The following is a 19,631-nucleotide window of genomic DNA, read 5'->3' on the forward strand; positions in this document are numbered from 1 at the left end:
GGTAGCGTGGCCGAGCGGTCTAAGGCGCTGGATTAAGGCTCCAGTCTCTTCGGGGGCGTGGGTTCGAATCCCACCGCTGCCAGAGTGAGCTTTTTGCCCCTTGCTACCTCCTCACCAGCTGTTTTGCTACTGCGTCAGCGCCCCCTGCTGCCAGGCCAGGGCTGGCCGCCCGTATGAATGGAGCGGCGGAGGGGGCGGGTCCGCGCGCGCCGGGGCGGGGCATTGTGGGTAAAAGGAAGCGCTAGGGCCCGCCCCTCTCGCTCCCCCCACGTGTCCGCCCGAGTTTCTCCACCGGCAACATGGCCGCTGCCTGAGAGGAGAGTCTGGCCACTGCCGCTTCTGCAGCCCGCGGGTACCTGGGCCGTTGCTGCGCCCGCGTGCGGGCCCCGCGGAGAGGTGAGTGCCGTCTTGGCAGTACCCACCCGTGCTGGAGCCGGGCCGTACTCACGAGGTGGGCTTGGGCGGGGCTGCTGAGTAGGCCGGGAGGCCCGCGCCGCGCGGTGCCCAGGGGCCGGGGGCCTCTTAGGACTCCCGCGGGAAGGACGGGCAGCCTGCCCCAGGAGACCCGGGCCGGCCACAGGCTCCGACCTCGCCTCGCCGTGGCAGTCGGTGACGCCAAGGCCGAGGCTACCGGCGGTGACTCAGGGTCCCGCCGCTTTGCCCCACCCGGCTCAGGCCGGCCTCCTGTGGGAGCACCTGTCCGAAGGCAGCCGGTGTCCTGCCGGCGTGGCGGCTCGTGGCAGTGGCTGTGTGGTGGGCGTGAGAAGGGGGCCTGACCACCCGCGAGGGAGGCGAAACCCATTGGACAGTGTGGCGCGGGGCAGGCGGCCCGCCCCGATGGGCAGGGGGAGGGTGTCCGGGGCCCCCTCCTCGCCGCCGAACCGGATCAGCTCGAGTCCGGCTAGGCCTGGAATTCTCCATTCATTTATTCCAGCCACCCTTCAGTGCTAATTGGGAGCCAGCGACGTGCGGCCGATGGGGCCGGCCCTGAAGATTTGATCAGACGAGGTGTCAGTAAGCACGTCAAGTAAACCAGTAAATAAAAAAAGTCATTTTGTTGTGTTAGCTTTAGAATCATTGGAGGGCAGAAAAAGGAGAGCTTAAAGCAGTTGTCACGGTTTTCTTCATCTGTGAATTGGGGGTAAGAGGATTCCCCCGCCTCCTAGGGCTGTGATGAGAGCTAAATATAGGGTAAGACGGGAGAAGCGCCAGGTTGTAGTGTTTGTTTCGTGGCTCTGTCTCCTGCCCTTTTATATTGGAAGAAAACATTGTGCCGAGTAAGTAACAAACCTTCCCAGGGATTACGTTTCTACTTTACTTAATCTTCACAGTTTTCTGAGGTTGGTACTTTTGTTAATACCCATTTTTGGGGTGAAAATAGTGAAGATCAAACGATGCTAGACGGGGTAGAGGTACCAGAGGGCAGACCTGGGATTTGAACCTGTGCAGTTTCACTCTAGAGTCTAGGCTTTTACCCACTACACCATCCTGCCTTCCACTAAGGGAGCTCGCAGCATAGTCGTTAAGAATGAGAATAAGGCTATTTGACATCAGCTAGACCCAGGTTTGTGGCTTAGCTCTGCCTTTCTCTGGCACTGTGACCTTGGGTAAGTTACTCTCTGAACTTGAGTTTCCTCTTCTGTTAATTGGGGATGGTATCAATACATCCTTACTTAGAGAGCTATTGGACAGATTACATGAGGATGAATATATTAAGTCCTTAGAGAAGGGAGGGTCTTATGAGTTAAGAATTAATTCTTTTTGCCTCTAGGCCACCTCTCTCCTTGCATTGAGGTGGAAACTGAAGTGACTCAAAAAGGGGAGATGCCTTGTCGAAGGGGCACACAGCCAATAAGAATCCAGACTTTGAGACTGTTTACCCTGGGCCCCTTACCCCTTAATTCAGTTTTGTGTTGTCTCTCTCCTTCCAGTAGCTGGAGACTGTTTTTCCGTTGGCCTCTGTTTTTCTGATTGGCCTACAGGTTAGACTCCTGGGTGACCCAGCTGTGGCCTTCAGGCATCTTCTCTGCTCTGGACCCTCCCTTAGATTTACCTTGTCCCCTTTCCTTTGTTGAACAGTCCCCTGGTGGGGATGTTTTCTGTGCCCAGTGCTTGGAGCCGCTGCCATAGAGTATCTTTGTGGTCACAGGAAACCCTCTTGAGGTCAAGGTGGTCACTGCTGCCTTGAGGTGGTGGCCTGGAAGTGCAGACCACACCCCTGTCCTCAAGTGTCCAGGAGGCCCGAACTGTAAGGCCACCAGTCTCTGGATGGGGCTGAATTAGGATCACTGGGTAAAGGGTCTGTCACTGCCTGATCTCATGCACTGATTTACTCAGTCTTTGTACTATATTAAGTGTTTACTTCACTGTTCTAGATATTGGGAGAACAGCATGAATTTTTAAAAAGATAATAATGCCCGTATCAACTCCACAAAGTAAATTAAATCATCTCTGTTTTATGGTTGAAGCACAGAGGGTGCTCATGGAGCATACATTCTAGTGCAGAAGACAGACAACACATAAGCAAATAGACCAACTAGGTAATTCCAAGTTATAATAAGAACCATGAAAGAAATAAAACAGGGATTTGGTAGTGACTGGAACGGGTGAGGGGTGGGGGCCTTTAAGGTGACTGGTCAGGGAAACTTGTCTGTTCCTGGAGGAAGTGGGATGGGTGATATCTAGTGAAAAGGAGCCAGCCTTTTTTGAAAAGACCTGAGGAAAATAGATGATGTGCAAAGTTCCTGAGACTGGCTGGGGCTTAGCTTGTTGGAGGCCCAGCAAGATCATATGGGACCTTGGGGCCATGGAAAGGAATTTGGATTTTATCCTATGTGACAGTTGAAGAGTTTTGAATGGGGGAATGATAACTTTCCTTCCAAGGAGCAAGGGTCTTTGAATTTCATGGCTGCAGTCACCATTTGTGGTGATTTTGGAGCCCAAGAAAAGAAAATCTCACTGCTTCCACTTTTTCACCTTGTATTTGCCAGGAAGTGTTGGGACAAGATGCCGTGATCTGTTTTTGAATATTGAGTTTTAAGCCAACTTTTTCGCTCTTTCACCCTCATAAAGAAAGAAGGTCGTTAGTTCCTTTTCACTTTCTGCCATTAGAGTGGTATCATCTGCATATCTGAAGCTGAACTATTTCTGCCTGCAGTCTTGATTCCAACTTGTGATTCATCCAGCCTGGCATTTTGTATGATGTACTCTGCATAGAAGTTAAATAAACAGAGTGACAATATACAGCCTTGACGTACTCCTTTCCCAGTTTTGAACGAGTCAGTTGTTCCTTTTGAGGTTCTAACTGTTGCATCTTGTTCTGCATACAGGCTTTTCAGGAGACAGGTAAGGTGGTCTGGTATTTCCGTCACTAAGAATTTTCCACAGTTTGTTGCGATCCACACAATCAAAGGCTTTAACATAGTTAATAAACCAGTAGTAGATGTTTTTCTGGAATTCCCTTGCTTTCTCTATTATCCAATGAATGTTGGCAATTTGACCTCTCATTGCTGTCCTGGGGGTACCACAAGGGACACACTAGATGAAAATCTCTGCCTTCGACTGGTTTACCACTGAGTGGCAGTAGGGGTGGATGGTAAACACGAAGCTGTAAACTGTCGCGTCGTGATACGTGCTGTGAAGAAGGAACTGGCTGGGGGGGTATTGTGGTTTTAACTGGGTGGGTAGGGAAAGCCTCGGCCATGAGGCAGAGTCTAAGCAAAAACTTGAAAGAGGTGAAGGAGGGCACTGTGGGGTTATGGGGGCCAGGGGAGCAGTGACAGAGACCCAGAGGGGGGTTGGGGAAGAGGGGGAGGCCTGTGGAAGATGAGGTCTGAAAGGAAGAGGGTCAGGGAGGGGTTGTTTAGGGCCTCGCACGGGATGGAAACAGCGTTGGCTTTTATTTCTGGCGATATGGGGAGACTGTTAAGGGGGAGGAGTGATGTGATCGCTAGCTGTGGGTTCAAGGTGGAAGGAGGGAGGCCAGTTAGGAGGCTGCTGCTCTAAGGTGGGCAGGAGCTGGAGGTGGCAGCGGGAGTGCCCAGATGCTTGGCATACTGTGAAGGTGGAGCTTACAGGATTTGCTGGTGTGGGATGAGAGGAGGAGGAACATCGAGGATGATGCCAGTGCTTCGGCCTGAGCCTTGTTAGTGTCTGGAATGTGTATCTGGAATAAACATGACTTTGCATGGTGGCTGGGACAGGGCCTAGATGCCATTGAAACCCGTGGTGAGAGTATGTATGCTCTTTCAAATATTAAACCATTCTAGTGTTAAGTAAATTAGACAGAAATTGAGCTGGTTTGATCCCTGGGTTGGGAAGATCCTCTGGAGAAGGAAATGACAACCCACTCCAGTACTATTGCCTGGAAAAATCCCATGGACAGAGGAGCCTGGTAGGCTGCAGTCCATGGGGTCGCAAAGAGTTGGACACGACTGAGCGACTTCACTTTTACCAAAAGAAAGAGGTCTGGGAAAGGCTGAGATCAGAGGCTGCCCAGGTGCCTTATTTATTTATTTTGGTCTACCGTAGGTCTTTGTTGCTGCCTGCGGGCTTTGTCTAGTTGTGGCTACTAGAAGCTGCTTTCTGATTGCAGGGCCCAGGCGAGGCCTCTCTTGCAGAGCACCAGCTCTAGGGTATGTCGGCTTCGGTGTCGGGCTCAGTAGGTGTGGTGCGTGGGCTCAGTTGCCTCTTGGCACGTGGGACCTTAGTACCCAGAACAGGGATGGAACCCGTGTCCCCTGCCTTAGCAGGCAGTTTCCTAACCAGTGGACCACCAGGAAAGTCCGCCTAGATGCCTTTTAAAACCGAGCATATCCTTCCTTTAGGAATATGAAGGTGAATTATAGTCAGACCTCCATGTTCCTGGATTCAGCTAACCTCAGAAACTACATTTGCCTTGCCCCTGGCAACTATTTACATAATATTTGCACTGTGTTTATGACTTTTTACATAACATTTACATTGAATTAGGTATTATAAGTAACCTAGAGGTGATTTAGAGCTTCCCTGGTGGCTCAGCTGATAAAGAATGCACTGGCCAGGCAGGAGACCTGAGTTCAGTCCCTGGATTGGGAAGATCCCCTGGAGGAGGGCACGGCAACCCACTCCTATATTCCTGCCTGGAGAATCCCCATAGACAGAGGAGCCTGATGGGCTACAGTCCATGGGGTCTCAGAGTCGGACACGACTGAGAGAGTAAGCACAGAGATGATTTAAACTTAAGATATGCTTAGGTTATATCCAAGTGCTATGCCGTCTTCTGTAAGATATTCCCCTGTATTCCCCCCACCCTAGCCCCCACCCTTTCCCCAGCCGATACTGAGGGACACTGCACTCACCCTCCACCATGGAGACCTGGGTTCTCTCCTCCAGGTACTTGAAGTGCTTCCTGTTGCCTGGAGTCCCCTTTCCCCTCTGCTCTCCTGGCTTGTCCAAATCCTTCTGTCCTTCAAGACCCAGCTCAAACTCCCCTTCCCTCCCCCGAACTCCCCAAACTATAACTGAGACCTGAAGTTGGGTGGTGTTGATGTCTTCTTGGTCCTCTTGCTTCCTGTGTGGCTTTGGTAAAACACAAAATAGTGTCTGAGTTCCACTCTCTTTGTGATTAAACGGGGACAGGTGAGAGAAGAGTATGTATGTGAAGAGGGTCAATTTTAGACATACACACGCACCCACAGAAAATCACAGAAAGGAGGTCATCTCACTTGGGGTTGGGTTTAAAGTCAGCTTGAAAACCAGCTATCAGAGATGGAGTCACCCTGGGATCCAGGCCTTGGGACTGTCTGCTCTTCCTGCTGCACATCAGGCTCTCCTCTAAAGGTTTCCCACGGCACCCGATTACTTTCCAAGTGTTTTCTTGGTGGCTGTGGACCAGCCAGCCACCATCCTCCTGCCTGGTGGTGAATTCTTCTTTGTCAGTGGTCAGAAAACCCCTGAGGCTAGTCATTTACCCTTTCCTGTGGGTGTAACTCACATGTGATGTCTCGGGTCCACCTGTTTGTACTCACTGCTTCGTGGTTTCTGCCTGCTTTTTTTTTGGTTGTTGTTGTTGTTACTTTTTATTGTTTTGATTGATGGGGTATATAATCAAAAATGATGTGGGCTGTCCACTTTGGACTCCATGAGAGATATAGGAATAAGATCTGTTTCTGATTGCCTCAGGCGTCTTCCTCCCGGAGCAGGACTGGTTACAGAATGGGTGTCCAGGTGTGTTGGTTGAATGACTGACAGGCCTTTTGCTCTCCTTGCAGATCAAGTCCAAGGACCACGTGGCTGGCTCCCCCCTAGTATGGCCAATGAAGAGGATGACCCAGTCGTACAGGAGGTAACTGCCAGGGCGGGGTCCCTTGCATCCATCCTCAGGCCAGCCAAGGACCTGTTGGCTTCTTCTCTACCTGGGGCCCTCTTCCACGTACCTGCCTGGCTGACCTCCTCACTTCCTTTAGGTGTCTGATCCAGCATCACCTTGTCAGAGAGGATTCCCTGACCAGCCTGCTTCACGTGACGTTCCCGTGCACGCCCTCCCTAGCCCTTTACTTTGGCCATGCCTTGCCTTTGGGCACAGCACCTCTCAGCCCCTACACATAAGTCTTCTTCTGCTAGAGTGTAAGCCTCTTCAGGGCAGGGATTTTGTTCTGTTTACCACTGTGTCTGCAAAGCCAAGTTCAGTGCCTGGCAACTAATACTCAGCGACTGTTGAATGCATGGGCTTACCCAGATTCGGTCCTTTAGCAGATGTTTGCTGAATCCATTATGTGCTGGGGGCTATGACAGCAGTGAGCCAGGCAGTGCTCCCTCCCGTGGGAAGCTTAGGGTCTATAAGACTGGTAAGGAAGGGGTGGTTCCAGAGTCGGCCCAGACTGAGACACATCCTAGAGCCACTGGGCCTTTGCACATGCTGTTTCCTCCACATGTGCGTCCCCGTGCCTGATGAGCCTTCTCTCATCCTTAAGGCCTGGAGGTGGGAGAGGCCATGGTTCATAGGAAGAGCTAGGAAGCAGGAAGGGAAACTAGGTGCGGCAGGGGCAGTGAGGGTTGAAAAGAAAGTAGGGCTAGCCAGACCACCATAATACAGGCCCACCCAGGACAGGAGGTGGAGGGCACAGGGAGGAGGCCCTCCCCTGCCCCTTCCTCATCAGAAGAGCATTTCATTGGTCCCTCTAGCATGCATCTGATCTGGGCACCCTCAGGGAATACATTCTTATTGGGGTATAGTGACCTGGGTGGAGGACATACCCAGGTTGGAGATGTGGTTCCCTTTGTTTTTAGCATCAGTTGAGCTATTTCTTCTTCCCCCAGACTGCCTCAGGTCCACTAGCCCTGAAATCTGAGGAGCAAGCATGTGCCCGGGCAGGTTGGGCATTGAGTTCTGCCTCCCGGTTAAGTCTTCTTCTCTTGTTCCCAGATCGACGTGTACTTGGCCAAAAGTCTGGCAGAGAAGCTCTATCTGTTTCAGGTAATTATGAAACATAAAGGTAAGAGGGGAGACACAGTAAGTGACAGACAAGGAACAATGTGAAACCTCCAGTTGCTTAGAATTCTTGGCACAGAGGGTGTGCTAAGACAGTTTCTTTGGTTTCATGGATGGGCCAGCAGTAGTCTCTAATTTCAAAGATGGGAAAACCAAGACAGCCCTAGGAGAACAGTGTATTGGATGAAGCTTGGGCCCTGGGGACAGCCTGCTCGGTTGTGAGTCCTTGGGCAAGTTCCTTAAAAAAAATGTCTGTGCCTCAGTTTCTTCAATTGTATGGTGGTGATAAATAATGCCTGCCTGATAGGGTCCTCATGGGAATCAAGTGTGTCCTTATTAAAGTGCTTAGACTGCTGCCTGGTACACCATTCGCACCACGAATGATGGCTGCCGCTGTAGTTGAGACTCCAGGGCCGCATCAGCCAACCCCTCCCCTCTTTACTGGGCTGGTAGTTTTTTATTTGCTTGTGCCAGGTCTTAGTTGGGGAATGGGGATCTAGTTCCCAGACCAGGAATCGAACCCTGGGCCCCCTGTACTGGAAATGTAGAGTCTTAACCACTGGACCACCAGGGAAGTCCCTGGGCCAATAGTTTAATCCTGGTCACTCCTCCTTGTAACCCTAGACTGTCTGCAGGAATCATTCAGGGCACTTGACATATGTTAACTCATCTCATCCCACAGTAGCCTGTAGTGGTTATTATTACTGTAATTTAATAACAGCTTTCCTGAGATCTGATTCACACCCATGCAATTCCCCCATTTGAGTGTAAATGCAGTGAATTTTAGTCTGTTCACAGAGTTGTACCACCACACCAGTCTATTTTAGGAAGTGTTTGTTGTCCCATCCTCCCAGTCCTAGGCAACCATTAACCTATTTTCTGTCTATAGATTTGCCTTTTCTGGACATTTCATATAGATGGAGTCATGTAATATGTGGCCTTTGTGCCTGGCTCCTTTGTTTAGCAAGATATTTTCAAGATTCTCTCTTGTTATAATGTGTATGAGTACCTCATTTCTTTTTATGGATGAACATCCTCCATTGTATGGACATGTATACCACATTTTATCTCTCCATGCATCAGCTGATGAGTATCTGGGTTGTCGTGTTTTGGCTATCATGCATAATGCTGCTATGAACATTCCTGTCCCAGGTGTTTGTATAGAGAGGTTTTCATTTGTCTTGAAATTGCTGGGACCTGTGGAAGCTATGTTTAATATTTTGAGGAAATTTATATTCCCAGCAATAAGATTATTAAGTATTGGGTTGGTCAAAAAATTCATTTGGGTTTTCCCCATTAGGTCTATGAAAAAACCCAAACGAACTTTTTGGCCAACCCAGTATTTTCATCCGCGTGTTGCATGTAAGAAAAAGGCGCAGGGAGGCTAGGAACTCGCACAGGGGGCCTGGGACAGGGCGGCAGCTCCCCCCTGGCACGTGCCGGTGTGCTGGGAAGAGACCTGGGGTTGGGCCCATGGGGCTGGAGGCTGTTATTCGGGGCCTTCTGTTCTTGCTTCCTCGACTGAGTGCAGAGCGATGGACCCAGTGGTAACAGTTCATGGTGCGCCAGCCCCGTGCTGGGCCTTGGCTTCATTTGCCTCATTCCCTGTTCCTAGCGGTCCTGGGAGGCACGGAGCTTGCCTGAGCACACGAGGAGCAAGTGGCAGACTGAGGAGTCTGATTCCGGATCCGCTCCCTTCCCCACCACCCTTCCCAGCAGTCAGGAGGTCACAGGGCTGCCCTGGATTTTCACAGACCATGGGCCCTCCCGGGCTGTCTTGGGCGAGTCTGTCCCAGCTCCAGGCCCAGTCCAGACCAGTTGTGCTGCGGGCTGCTCCTGGACCTGAGCTCCAGCCCAGGAAGCAGGGAGGAGTCACTCTATTGCTGTTTAAGAGAGCTTTTAGGGAACAGCCATCTCCCTGGGCTAGAATATAACTAACTGATCTCAGATGGCCTCCGAAGGAGCGTTTACTTTACGCAGTGCCACGCCTCTGCCAGGCTCCTTCTGGAGGCTGTTGTGCTTCTCACAGTGTTGGCCACAGTCTTTTGAGAGTGAGTCCAAACCGTGACTCATCCATCCCCCGAGTGGTGTACGTATAGCACGGGAGGAAGAAAGGAAAGGTGGGTCTGTGAGGAAGGAGTTACCACGGCCTTCTTTGTTCAGGGCAAAAGAAGCGATTTGAGAGCAGTACACTCGTGTGATGCAAAATAACTTCCTGTGTGCTGACACGGGGGCCCAGAGAGGCCTCTCTGAGCAGGTCAGTTGGCAGACCAGCTCCCTTCCAACTTTATGGAAAAGCCCACACATCAGCCTGCAGCCTGTAAAGAATCTGCCTGCAACACAGGAGACCCGGGTTCGATTCCAGAGTTAGGAAGATCCCCTGGTGAAGGAAATGGCAACCTGCTCCAGTATTCTTGCCTGGAGATCCCATGACAGGAGCCTAGCAGGCTACTGTCCACGGGGTCGTTGGACATGAGTTAGCGACTAACTCACCACCGCCGCCGCCCATCAGCAGAAGGAGAGAGAATGGGATAGTGATTCCTGTAGATCTGTTGACTGGGAGAAAAGCACAATCTAACAGTTGAATGAGAATTATATTTGGTTCAGCAGATGTACTGAAGAGGAAAGCCCAGAGATAGCCTCTCAGCCCTGCAGGACTATTTTGAAGAGATAAGGGAGGAGAGGGTAGATAGGAGTTTTTGCAAATGAACAGCTTCTCTGTGTGGGGGAAGTGGGAACAGCCTGCGCTCTTTGAGATCGCTCCTTTGTTATGCGCCTTAACTGTCAGGTCCCCTGTTTTTTCCTTCCTGAATGCCCTTAGGGTGCCCTGTAGGTGGAGTGGCTGCAGGGGCAGAGGGTTTGAAGGCCACAGCATCCTTTGTGGCAGTTGCTTCTGCAGCGAGCAGTTTTTGTTTTCCCTTTTTGCTTCCTGTGGTCTCATTTTACTTGACCTTCTCCACCTGGGTGGCCTGTAAATGAGCAGTTAAGACTGTGGACCCTTTCTCTTGACTCCCATGGCATTATGCTGGGTTCCTAGGGGCCATAGGCCATGCGTGCTGGGGCCTGTTGGGGTTCCTAATGCCTGGGCGTGTCCCTCGGATGTGTGAAAGTGGCTCTTTGGAAGGAGGCTAGCTGGAGCCAGTGAGACGGGATTCAGGAGACCAGCGGGGGCCTCCAATCTGGGGCGGGAGTGGAGAGTAGCTATTGATTCTTGGCCAGCGCCTCTAGAGCCCAGCTCTGGGCAGGGTAGACTGACGGCTCCGTTCCCTTCCCCAGTACCCAGTGCGTCCAGCCTCGATGACGTATGATGACATTCCGCACCTCTCAGCCAAGATCAAGCCCAAGCAGCAGAAGGTGGGATTGGCCTCCTGGGCGGAGGTGGAGGGACGGGAGAGGTGATAGAGTGGGAGCTGAAAGAAGCCCAGAGGAGTGATTGGAGAGTAAAGAAGAAAACCAGCAACTTGCAGGGCCTTGAGAGCTGCAGAAGGAAACTTCCAGAAAGAAAGGAGGTGGGCAGCTCCAGAGAGGCCAGGCAGGAGGAAGGCCTGAGTTGAATTAGAACACGGGATGGGGTGGACTCAAGGTCACAGGACAGGGCCAGTGTGAAGAGGGCCCGGTATGGGGAATCTCAAGACTCTCAGCGCTGGGGTGACAGGGGCCAGGAGACCGGCCTGTCCTCAGGCAGCTACAGCTCTAAGCCTTGTTGTCATGTAAAAAGCTACACCAGCATTGCCAATTCTGCTGACATTTGAAAGGAAGTTGGAAATAAGAAAAAGAGAAAAGCTCTTGATTTTTAAATGTGGGTACCTAATGTAGACTTTGGGGAGTGGAATGTGGCGGCAAGCAAAACTACATGAACCCCTTCCAAAAAAAGCACTCAGGCCCTTCTCTTGGAATTTGGGTCTGTAGCCTTTGTGTGGACTGAAGTCCAGGGGCCTTCGAGGAGGGATGGTGTCAGTCCTGCTTCTGGCAGAGACTGAGGTTAGGAGATGGTTGTGGTGGGGTTGGGGGATCCCCTGAGCGCTGTGCCTCGGGGTCCCCATAGCTGGTGGGGGTGCTTGGTGCCTCCAGGTGGAGCTTGAGATGGCCATCGACACGCTGAATCCCAACTATTGCCGCAGCAAAGGGGAGCAGATTGCGCTGAATGTGGATGGGGCCTGCGCTGACGAGACCAACACGTATTCCTCGTGAGTGCCCTGGGCCCTAAGGGTGCCAAGCTTCGCTTTCTTCAAATATGAGCCTTCCACGGCCCTCAGCGACACCGAGGCCCTGTGCCCCACAGCTGGGCTCCCCACCAGCGGCTCATCTCTACATGACTGGGCCTGGCACGGGCTCGTCCCCAGGGAAATAGTCTTCCCTCCTGAGATGGCTCCTCTGACCAAGTTCTAACTGGGCCGAGAGGAAAGCTGGCCCCTTGATGGGAGAGGGAGCTCCCATCCACTGTGTGTCTCTTGGGCCACAGTTGAGTTTCCTCATCCCAGCGCCCCTCCTGCGGCACGTGCGGCCTTGGTCTCTGGCTGTTGGAGTTCAGGTGTCGGGGTGGAGGGGGCTGTGCCTCCAGGCCCGGGCCTGAGCTTCCTTCCGCTTGACCCTCGTTCTCCCTGTGCTTCCAGGAAGCTGATGGACAAGCAGACGTTCTGCTCTTCCCAGACCACCAGTAACACGTCCCGTTATGCTGCTGCGCTCTACAGGCAAGGTACCCACTCTGGGCTGCCGCGAGGGCTGAGAGGGTGGGAGGGAAGCAGGATGAGGGCTGGGGCCAGGAGAGGACACCCTGAAGGCTTCATCAGAAGGGTTGTTGCTGAGCCGTGAAAGACGCCGGGATTCTTGGCCTCTGGAGGAGAGGAATTCAATCCGGGGTCAGTGACAGGCTTGACTGCTCAGAGCTTTTGTGTAAAAAAATTTTATTAAAGTATAAAAGGGAGAGAAAGCTTCTGACATAGACATCAGAAGGGGGCAGAAAGAGTGTACCCCTGCTAGTCTTTGGCTGGATGGTATATAGCTGCAAAGCTGCTGCTAAGTCGCTTCAGTCATGTCCGACTCTGTGCGACCCCATAGACGGCAGCTCACCAGGCTCTCCCGTCCCTGAGATTCTCCAGGCAAGAACACTGGAGTGGGTTGCCATTGCCTTCTCTTATATAGCTACAGGCTGCTAGTTAGAGAAAGGGAATGTCTCAAAACTCAGAGACTGGCACCAAGCCCCTCACCCACAACATGCATTTTGAGATAACATGGGCACAAGGTAAGTCATCCCGGGCCATAAAACATTGACATGAATCTTGAAGAAAGATAGGTTTCCAAGTAAATACGTAGGTTCGTTAACATAGATTGGCAGAACAATGTATGAGTAACCCTTACCCGTTCTGAGCCTTAATGTGGACCATCTTGAATAAAGACAGAATCTAGGGTAAATACATAGTTCATTAACATGGCTTAAGAAAAACATTTCCTTAAGAAAAACGCGTTGGTTAGCTCAAGGTTTGAGAAGAGTTCAGGTGAAACCAGGTGTCATTATGGCAACACAGAATTTTAAGAGAAACCTCCTTTTAAATCTGTATAGAGAAGGGAAAAAACCCTTACACTTGAAGTTTATTTCCTCCTGCCGCTTAAGAGAGAGAGAAAAAACATCCGACGCTTGCAGCCTGTTTCCTCCGTCTGGAGACCCCTGGCCTTCCTGCCTATTGCCCTCTCACCCACGGAGGCCAGGCTGTCAAGGGACTGGGGTTTCCCACCTCCAAGGACTTTTACAGATACTGCCAAACCTGAAGGGGTGGGGCTCTGAGGTCATCATCCTCCTGGGACACAGACATACACACAGCATGACCTTTGAGGCGGGAGTAGAGTTTTGTCTTAAATATAAGGTATTTATGACCCAACAGTTCCATTCCTAGAAAACATCTATGCAAGAGAAATGAAACATCACCACACAAAAACTTGTACATAGGTGTTCACAGAAGCATTATCCATGATAGAGAAAAGTGGAAATGATCCACATGTCCATCAGCTGATGCATGGATTACAAAATATGGTATAGCCATACATGTGAATATTATTTAACCATAATAAGGAAAGAAGTACTGCTATGTGCGCCAACATGCGTGAGCCTTGAAAACATTAAGCTAAATGAAAGAAGCCAGGCACAAAGGACCACAGGTTACATGATTCCATGGCGTATGAAATGTTCAGGACAGGCAAACCCATGGAGACAGAAAGTGTCGGTAGATTATTGGTTCCCAGGGGCTGGGAGGAGAGTGGAATGGGAACATGGTTTCTTTTTGGGGTGATGAAATGGTCTAAAATTGATTGTGGTATTGGATGCATTGCTTTGTGAATATGTTAAAATACATTGAATTGTATGCTTGAAATGGGTGAATTATATGTTATGTGAATCATCTCAGTAAAGCTGTTAAAAAGTACAGGCTTACTATAAGTATTTAGTTTATAAAGCAATAAAGAAATTTGAACACTTAGGTGATAAAGTGGGGTAGAATAAAAGTAATATCAAATAGCTATACTCTTCTGATTTGAACTCATATCTCAAGGATATAATTCTTTAAAGCCACATTCCTTTTTTTTTTTTTTTTTAATTTATTTGGCTGTGCTGGGTCTTAGTTGTATGCAGCATGTGGGAGCTAGTTCCCCTACTAGGGATCGAACCCAGCACCTCCGCCTTGGGAACATGGAGTCTTAACCACTGGGATGCCAGGGAAGTCTTTAAAGCCACGTTCCTTCCTCTCCCTAGTCACGTGTTTACTCCTCATCTCGAGTACTCTGCTCCCTCTGGGGTTGCAGAGAACCTCCATAGAGCCTCGTGTCTGTCTGATTTCATTCAAGCCTACATTGACTTGATTGAAACTGATTATCTTTGCACTGCCTCCCAGTGCACAGGTCTGAGGCCCAAGGAAAAGTTAGGATCTGTGTCAGAGGCATGTAGGCACTCTTCTACCCGGCTCCGCCAGGCCTCTCTCCAGCCCGCTTGTAGGAGCCAGTTGTTTTTTTTCCTTTTGTTTTTTATTTGTGAGCTGCGCTGGGTCTTTGTTGCTGCTCGGGCTTTTCCCTACTTGTAGCACACGGCCTTCTCATTACAGTAGCTTCTTTAGAGCTCGGGCTCTAAAGCGCAGACTCAGTAGTCGTGTCTCATGGGCTTAGCTGCTCCGCGGCATGTGGGATCTTCCCAGACCAGGGAGCAAACCTGTTACCTCCGCATTGGCAGGTGGAACTTGATCGACTATGCCACCAGAGTCCCTGCACTAACCAGCTTCTTAATAGGATGGGTGGGACTTGACAGGGAGATAGATTGGAGGATGTGGGGTTAGGGAGGCAGTGAGGTTGCTGTGGCAGAGGCCTGGGTGGGGGCCAGGGAGAGTGGGGCGTGTTTGCTGAGTCACCACTGGGGCCAGAACAAGCAGTTTGCAGGGAGGGGAGTGGGGGCCGGGGTCGAGAGGCCCTTGAATGTTGGTGGAGGAGGGTTTGCAGGTAAGCCTTAAGAAAGCAACTTTGAGCAAGAGTCTGGGTTCATGTCTTGATCTGGTTTATGTGCTTGTTGTGTCCAGCACAGCCAGATTGGGTTGCGAATGGCTGTCAGCTTGATGATCCCAAGGCTAGACTGGGGGCTAGAGCAGAGGCGGGAGGCAGTTGGGCAGTGAGCTGAGGCCTTTCAGGGAATCTGGGGCCCCTGGTGACTCCCGTGAGCCAAGCTGGGTGGGTCAGCCTCAGCTCCTAGCGTCAGGTCCAAGCCCTTCTTCCTCTGCCAGGTGAGCTCCACCTGACACCTTTACATGGCATCCTGCAGCTGCGGCCCAGCTTCTCCTACCTGGATAAGGCAGACGCCAAGCACCGTGAGAGGGAGGCAGCCAATGAGGGTGAGCTCGGGAGCCCCAGCCCTGAATCTCTGTACATGTTGGCGGGCGAGGTCGATTGTGGGAAAAGTACTAAAGGGCTGGATTACAGGATCCTTAGCAGCATCCCCGGCCTCTACCCTCTGATGCCGGTAGCACCCGCCCCCACGATTTTGACCACCAGAAATGTCTCTGAATTTCCAAGAGTCTCCTGGGGAAATTGAAAACCACTGACTTAGGCAGCTACCTCTGTCTAGGAGGAGAATTCAGACACTACTGCTTGAGACCTGCCTGGTGGGTGGGGTGGAGAGCCTCTGCAGAAGCTGCGAGCAGGGCCTTTTCTTTTACAGCGGGAGACTCTTCCCAGGACGAGGCAGAGGAAGATGTGAAGCAGATCACGGTGAGCCCAGGCCCCGAGAACGCACCGGGAGGCCGCAGAGCCAGCTTTGTACTCAGCTGTCTGGAGGCAGCAAGGGTGGGCGGGTCTGCGTAGAGCATGGGCTCTGGGGGTGAAACAGAAAGAGTCCATGTCTTAGAACCTTCTTGCTGGACTACCTGGAGGGCTAATCTGCCGGGCGTGAGGTGTCTGGGAGTGGGAAATGCCCCAGATGCTAGGTTCTCTGGCCTCCGGGTGGGCCCTAGACGACAGCCTGGAAAGGCCCCAGGCCTGAGGTCCTGGCCCCCACCCCAGGTGCGGTTCTCCCGGCCTGAGTCGGAGCAGGCCCGCCAGCGCCGCGTGCAGTCCTACGAGTTCCTGCAGAAGAAGCATGCCGAGGAGCCCTGGGTCCACCTGCACTACTATGGCCTGAGGGTGAGCTGGGGTCCCTGGGCGGCGCGGACACTGGCCTCGGTGGGCTCCTGGGAGAGAAGCCCCAGTGCCCGGAAGTGTCACCTGTGGCCTCGTCGTCTCACATCCCCTTTCTTTCAGATTGAGTTTTAGCTACTTGGTAGTGCTACAAGGAGAGAGATTAGGTTCTGGGGGCAATTTGTCCTGTGTTCCTGCTTTCCTGCCTGTGTGCGCCCCCCCGGGGAGTGAGTTGACCGTGTCACTGGCGGCGGTGGTGGCCCCTGGGCTCTTGCTGAGTGTGAGCATCTTGTTGGGCTCAGTGAGGCTGGTGTTTGGTTACGTACTTTTATGCATCGTGGGCCCTGAATGAAGGCCAGACGCCCCATCAGGTGCTCCGTGGAGAAGCAGCCATCTGTCCCATGGCTGAGTTCGCTGTGCACCTCACCCGCCAAGGGTGATTTTTACTGTACTTGACTTAGAGCCCAGTCTTTGGAACTATATTGAGTAATGGAAGCAATCGAATATTAGCTCACAAAGACACCATAGGCTCCGTCTCCCCAACATTTTTGTAGAGGTGGAGCAACTTATGATTATTCTGGAACCTTCCTGAAAGAGATTTTTGTGTTGACAGAGCCTTAGACTTGGGGTCAGTCAGACTTCCAAAAGCTCTCCTGTTTCCTAGTGTATAACCCTCTGCAAGTTACTTAATCTCTGAGCCTCAGTTTCCTTATCTATAAAATGGGAATAATAATAACGGTACCTAACTTCACGTTATTTTGGGGATGGGATGAGTTGGGGTATGTGTGCAGCCATAGAACAGAGCCTGGCGCGTGCATAGTAGGTGCTCAGTGAACGCTAGCTGTTGTTACCATTGCTGTCTGTGTTTCTCTGTCAGCACATAGAGGCACAGATGCGCTGGGACTGTGCAGTCATAAAGGCAGGAAGGGATGTGGTTGAGGCCACATGCAGAGGCCTTGAGTGCTCTGCTCAGGAAGTTGGGGTGATCCTGTGGCCAGCCTTGGAGCTGGACAGTGGGTGACTGGAGCAGAAGGTGATACAAGGCTGAGAACCAGATTGCAGGGGGAGGCCTGGAATGTTGGCTGAGGTTCCTCTGACTTCCTGTTCCTCCCCCACAGGACAGTCGCTCTGAGCACGAACGCCAGTACCTGCTGTGCCAGGGCTTCAGCGGGGTTGAGAACACGGAGCTGGTCAAGTCCCCCAGGTGAGATGAGCCAGGCTGGGGCCGTGGAGGGCTGCTGAGCCTGACACTGGCCCTGGGAGCATCCCTCTCTCATGGGTCCTGCCTTGAGACTGTGGCCCCTTCTGTAACACGGTGGGGAGATGTGGAGGGGTCCATCATCCTCTGGAGAGGGCCAGAAGTGGGTGCTGGGCTTTGGGGCGGGGAGCGGCTTGGATACAACTGGTTGGTGGCCGGGGTGGGGCAAGGATAGAGCCCTGCAAGCTGCTGACCCATTCTCTCCCCCGACAGTGAGTACCTCATGATGCTGATGCCCCCCAGCCAGGAGGAGGAGAAGTGAGTAGAGGGGCCGAACGCCTTTCCGCACTGCCCCTTCCCACCCGCTAACCTGCCCCTGGCCTCCTAACCCTTGGTGTTGGTTTTCAATAGAGACAAACCCGTGGCCCCCAGCAATGTCCTGTCCATGGCCCAACTGCGCACCCTGCCCCTGGCTGATCAGATCAAGATCCTGATGAAAAACGGTGAGTGGGCAGCCCTGCCCTGGGGGTCCCCAGCCTTGCCACCTCCTGGGGAAGTGGAGTTGGGACAGACTTAAGGAGCGAGGCCCAAGGTCTTTGGAAAGTGCACTGAAGCTGGTGACAGGCCATGTTAGAGGGGCTGTAGGTCCCTGTGAGCCTGGGCAGGCCACTGGCCTTCCTGGGATGTGTTGTTTGTTTATGAAAAGGAACTAAGGTAGCTACGGGGCTGAGGTGAAGATTCAGAGGTGAGGCTTGTTAAAGGATTGTGCAGAGCCTCGCGTGTGAGCACGAGCGGTGTTCCTTTTCACAGTGAAGTGTGTCCCTTGCACCACTTTGTGGTCCCTCCCCAGGCTCCCCACAGTGACGACTCTGAGGCCAGAACCGTCAGAGTGGACATGAGCCTCGAACCTCAGAGCTGAGTCCCAGGCCCGAGGCTGCGGGGCTGGAGTGGAGAGGGGAGCTCCCTGGGGTCCAGAGGCTGCTGGCCTTGCTCCAGAACACATGGGCCTCCCCTGGCCCTGCCACTGCTCACCAGGGCTGGGGGCTCAGTTGGGGGTGGGGAGGTGGGGTGAGCAAAGCACAGTGACCAAGTGCATGAATTTTGGAGCCAAACAGCCTGGGTTCAAGTCCTGGCTCTGCCACTTACTAGCCAAGTGATCATGGGTGAATTTTGAAGCTTCTTGGGCTGGGTCTTCTCATGAGGCACTCCTCCAGGGCTCAGTGAGAGGCGGGGGCCTGCCCCGAGTGAGAAACAGTGACTGCAGCCGTTACGTTACTACTGTCCTGCTGGACTTGCTGCATGAGCCCAGGGCCCTCTTGGCTTGTCTGATGTCTCCTGTGTCCTCCTCAGTGAAGGTCATGCCTTTTGCCAACTTGATGAGCCTCCTGGGCCCCTCTGTCGACTCTGTGGCTGTTCTGCGTGGCATCCAGAAGGTGGCGATGTTGGTCCAAGGAAACTGGGTGGTGAAGAGGTAAGTTCTAGTCCCTTAGTTGGGAGCGATTAACCCAGTTAAATTGAATGTAAGTACTAATTGACCGACTGACAAAAACTCAGTTTAAGTTTTGGGCTTAAATCTACCTTAGTGCTTTCTGTTTGTCCTGTTGGCATGTTATATTCATTTTTCCCTTCTTTTCTTGTTACTGTTTTCACCAGTAACTGGGAAGTTACCTTTCTCGACTCTTTCAGAGATTACCCTACAGATTTCTCAGTTTAATATTAGTTGCTACTTTTTCGGAGAAGGCAGTGGCACCCCACTCCAGTACTCTTGCCTGGAAAATCCCATGGATGGAGGAGCCTGGAAGGCTGCAGTCCATGGGGTCGCTAAGAGTCGGGCACGACTGAGCGACTTCACTTTAACTTTTCACTTTCATGCATTGGAGAAGGAAATGGCAACCCACTCCAGTGTTCTTGCCTGGAGAATCCCAGGGACAGAGGAGCCTGGTGGGCTGCTGTCTGTGGGGTCGCACAGAGTCGGGCACGACTAAAGCGACTTAGCAGCAGTAGCAGCTACTTTTTACCCTCATCCATGATGATTCAACAACCTTTAGGTTTTGGTCTTCCTCTCAACTCATTTGTCATTGTATTTGTATATTTTAATTCTCTATTTTAAACCTTGTAAGATGTTATCCAGTTAATATTCTTTTTTTTAAATTAATTTATTTATTTTGCTCATCATTTCTTTCTGTATCTCTGAGTTCCTAAACATGATGATTTCCTTCTGTGAAACTGAGCATCTGCAGGTCATAAATTTGTTTCCTCTTTGTCTGGAAATGTCTATTTCACCTTTGTTCTTAAAGCTTATTTTGGTTTTTAATTTTA

General features: G+C 51.8%; 1 protein-coding gene and 1 non-coding gene across 4 annotated transcripts in view; both read left to right on the top strand.

Moving 5' to 3' along the window:
- Window positions 1-82, top strand: TRNAL-AAG (transfer RNA leucine (anticodon AAG)). Its single transcript has one exon. It is a non-coding gene; the product is annotated as a tRNA-Leu (tRNA).
- A 188-nt stretch (window positions 83-270) lies between these two features.
- Window positions 271-19,631, top strand: part of POLR3E (RNA polymerase III subunit E) — a 31,396-nt gene continuing 12,035 nt past the window's right edge. For 2 of the 3 annotated variants that reach the window (XM_004020834.5, XM_042240650.2), the window contains exons 1-13: window positions 271-396; window positions 6,252-6,325; window positions 7,406-7,456; window positions 10,748-10,825; window positions 11,543-11,658; window positions 12,085-12,167; window positions 15,226-15,333; window positions 15,660-15,709; window positions 16,001-16,120; window positions 17,233-17,318; window positions 17,586-17,630; window positions 17,724-17,815; window positions 18,663-18,783. In XM_004020834.5, coding sequence (XP_004020883.3) covers window positions 6,290-6,325; window positions 7,406-7,456; window positions 10,748-10,825; window positions 11,543-11,658; window positions 12,085-12,167; window positions 15,226-15,333; window positions 15,660-15,709; window positions 16,001-16,120; window positions 17,233-17,318; window positions 17,586-17,630; window positions 17,724-17,815; window positions 18,663-18,783 — 986 coding nt within the window. In that variant the 5' untranslated portion in view covers window positions 271-396; window positions 6,252-6,289. Of the gene's footprint in view, window positions 397-6,251; window positions 6,326-7,405; window positions 7,457-10,747; window positions 10,826-11,542; window positions 11,659-12,084; window positions 12,168-15,225; window positions 15,334-15,659; window positions 15,710-16,000; window positions 16,121-17,232; window positions 17,319-17,585; window positions 17,631-17,723; window positions 17,816-18,662; window positions 18,784-19,631 lie in introns of those variants that run through there. The other variant, XM_027961186.2, reaches the window with a different exon arrangement.

This window comes from Ovis aries, chromosome 24 (assembly GCF_016772045.2).
Source record: "Ovis aries strain OAR_USU_Benz2616 breed Rambouillet chromosome 24, ARS-UI_Ramb_v3.0, whole genome shotgun sequence".
Lineage (NCBI taxonomy): Eukaryota > Metazoa > Chordata > Mammalia > Artiodactyla > Bovidae > Ovis > Ovis aries.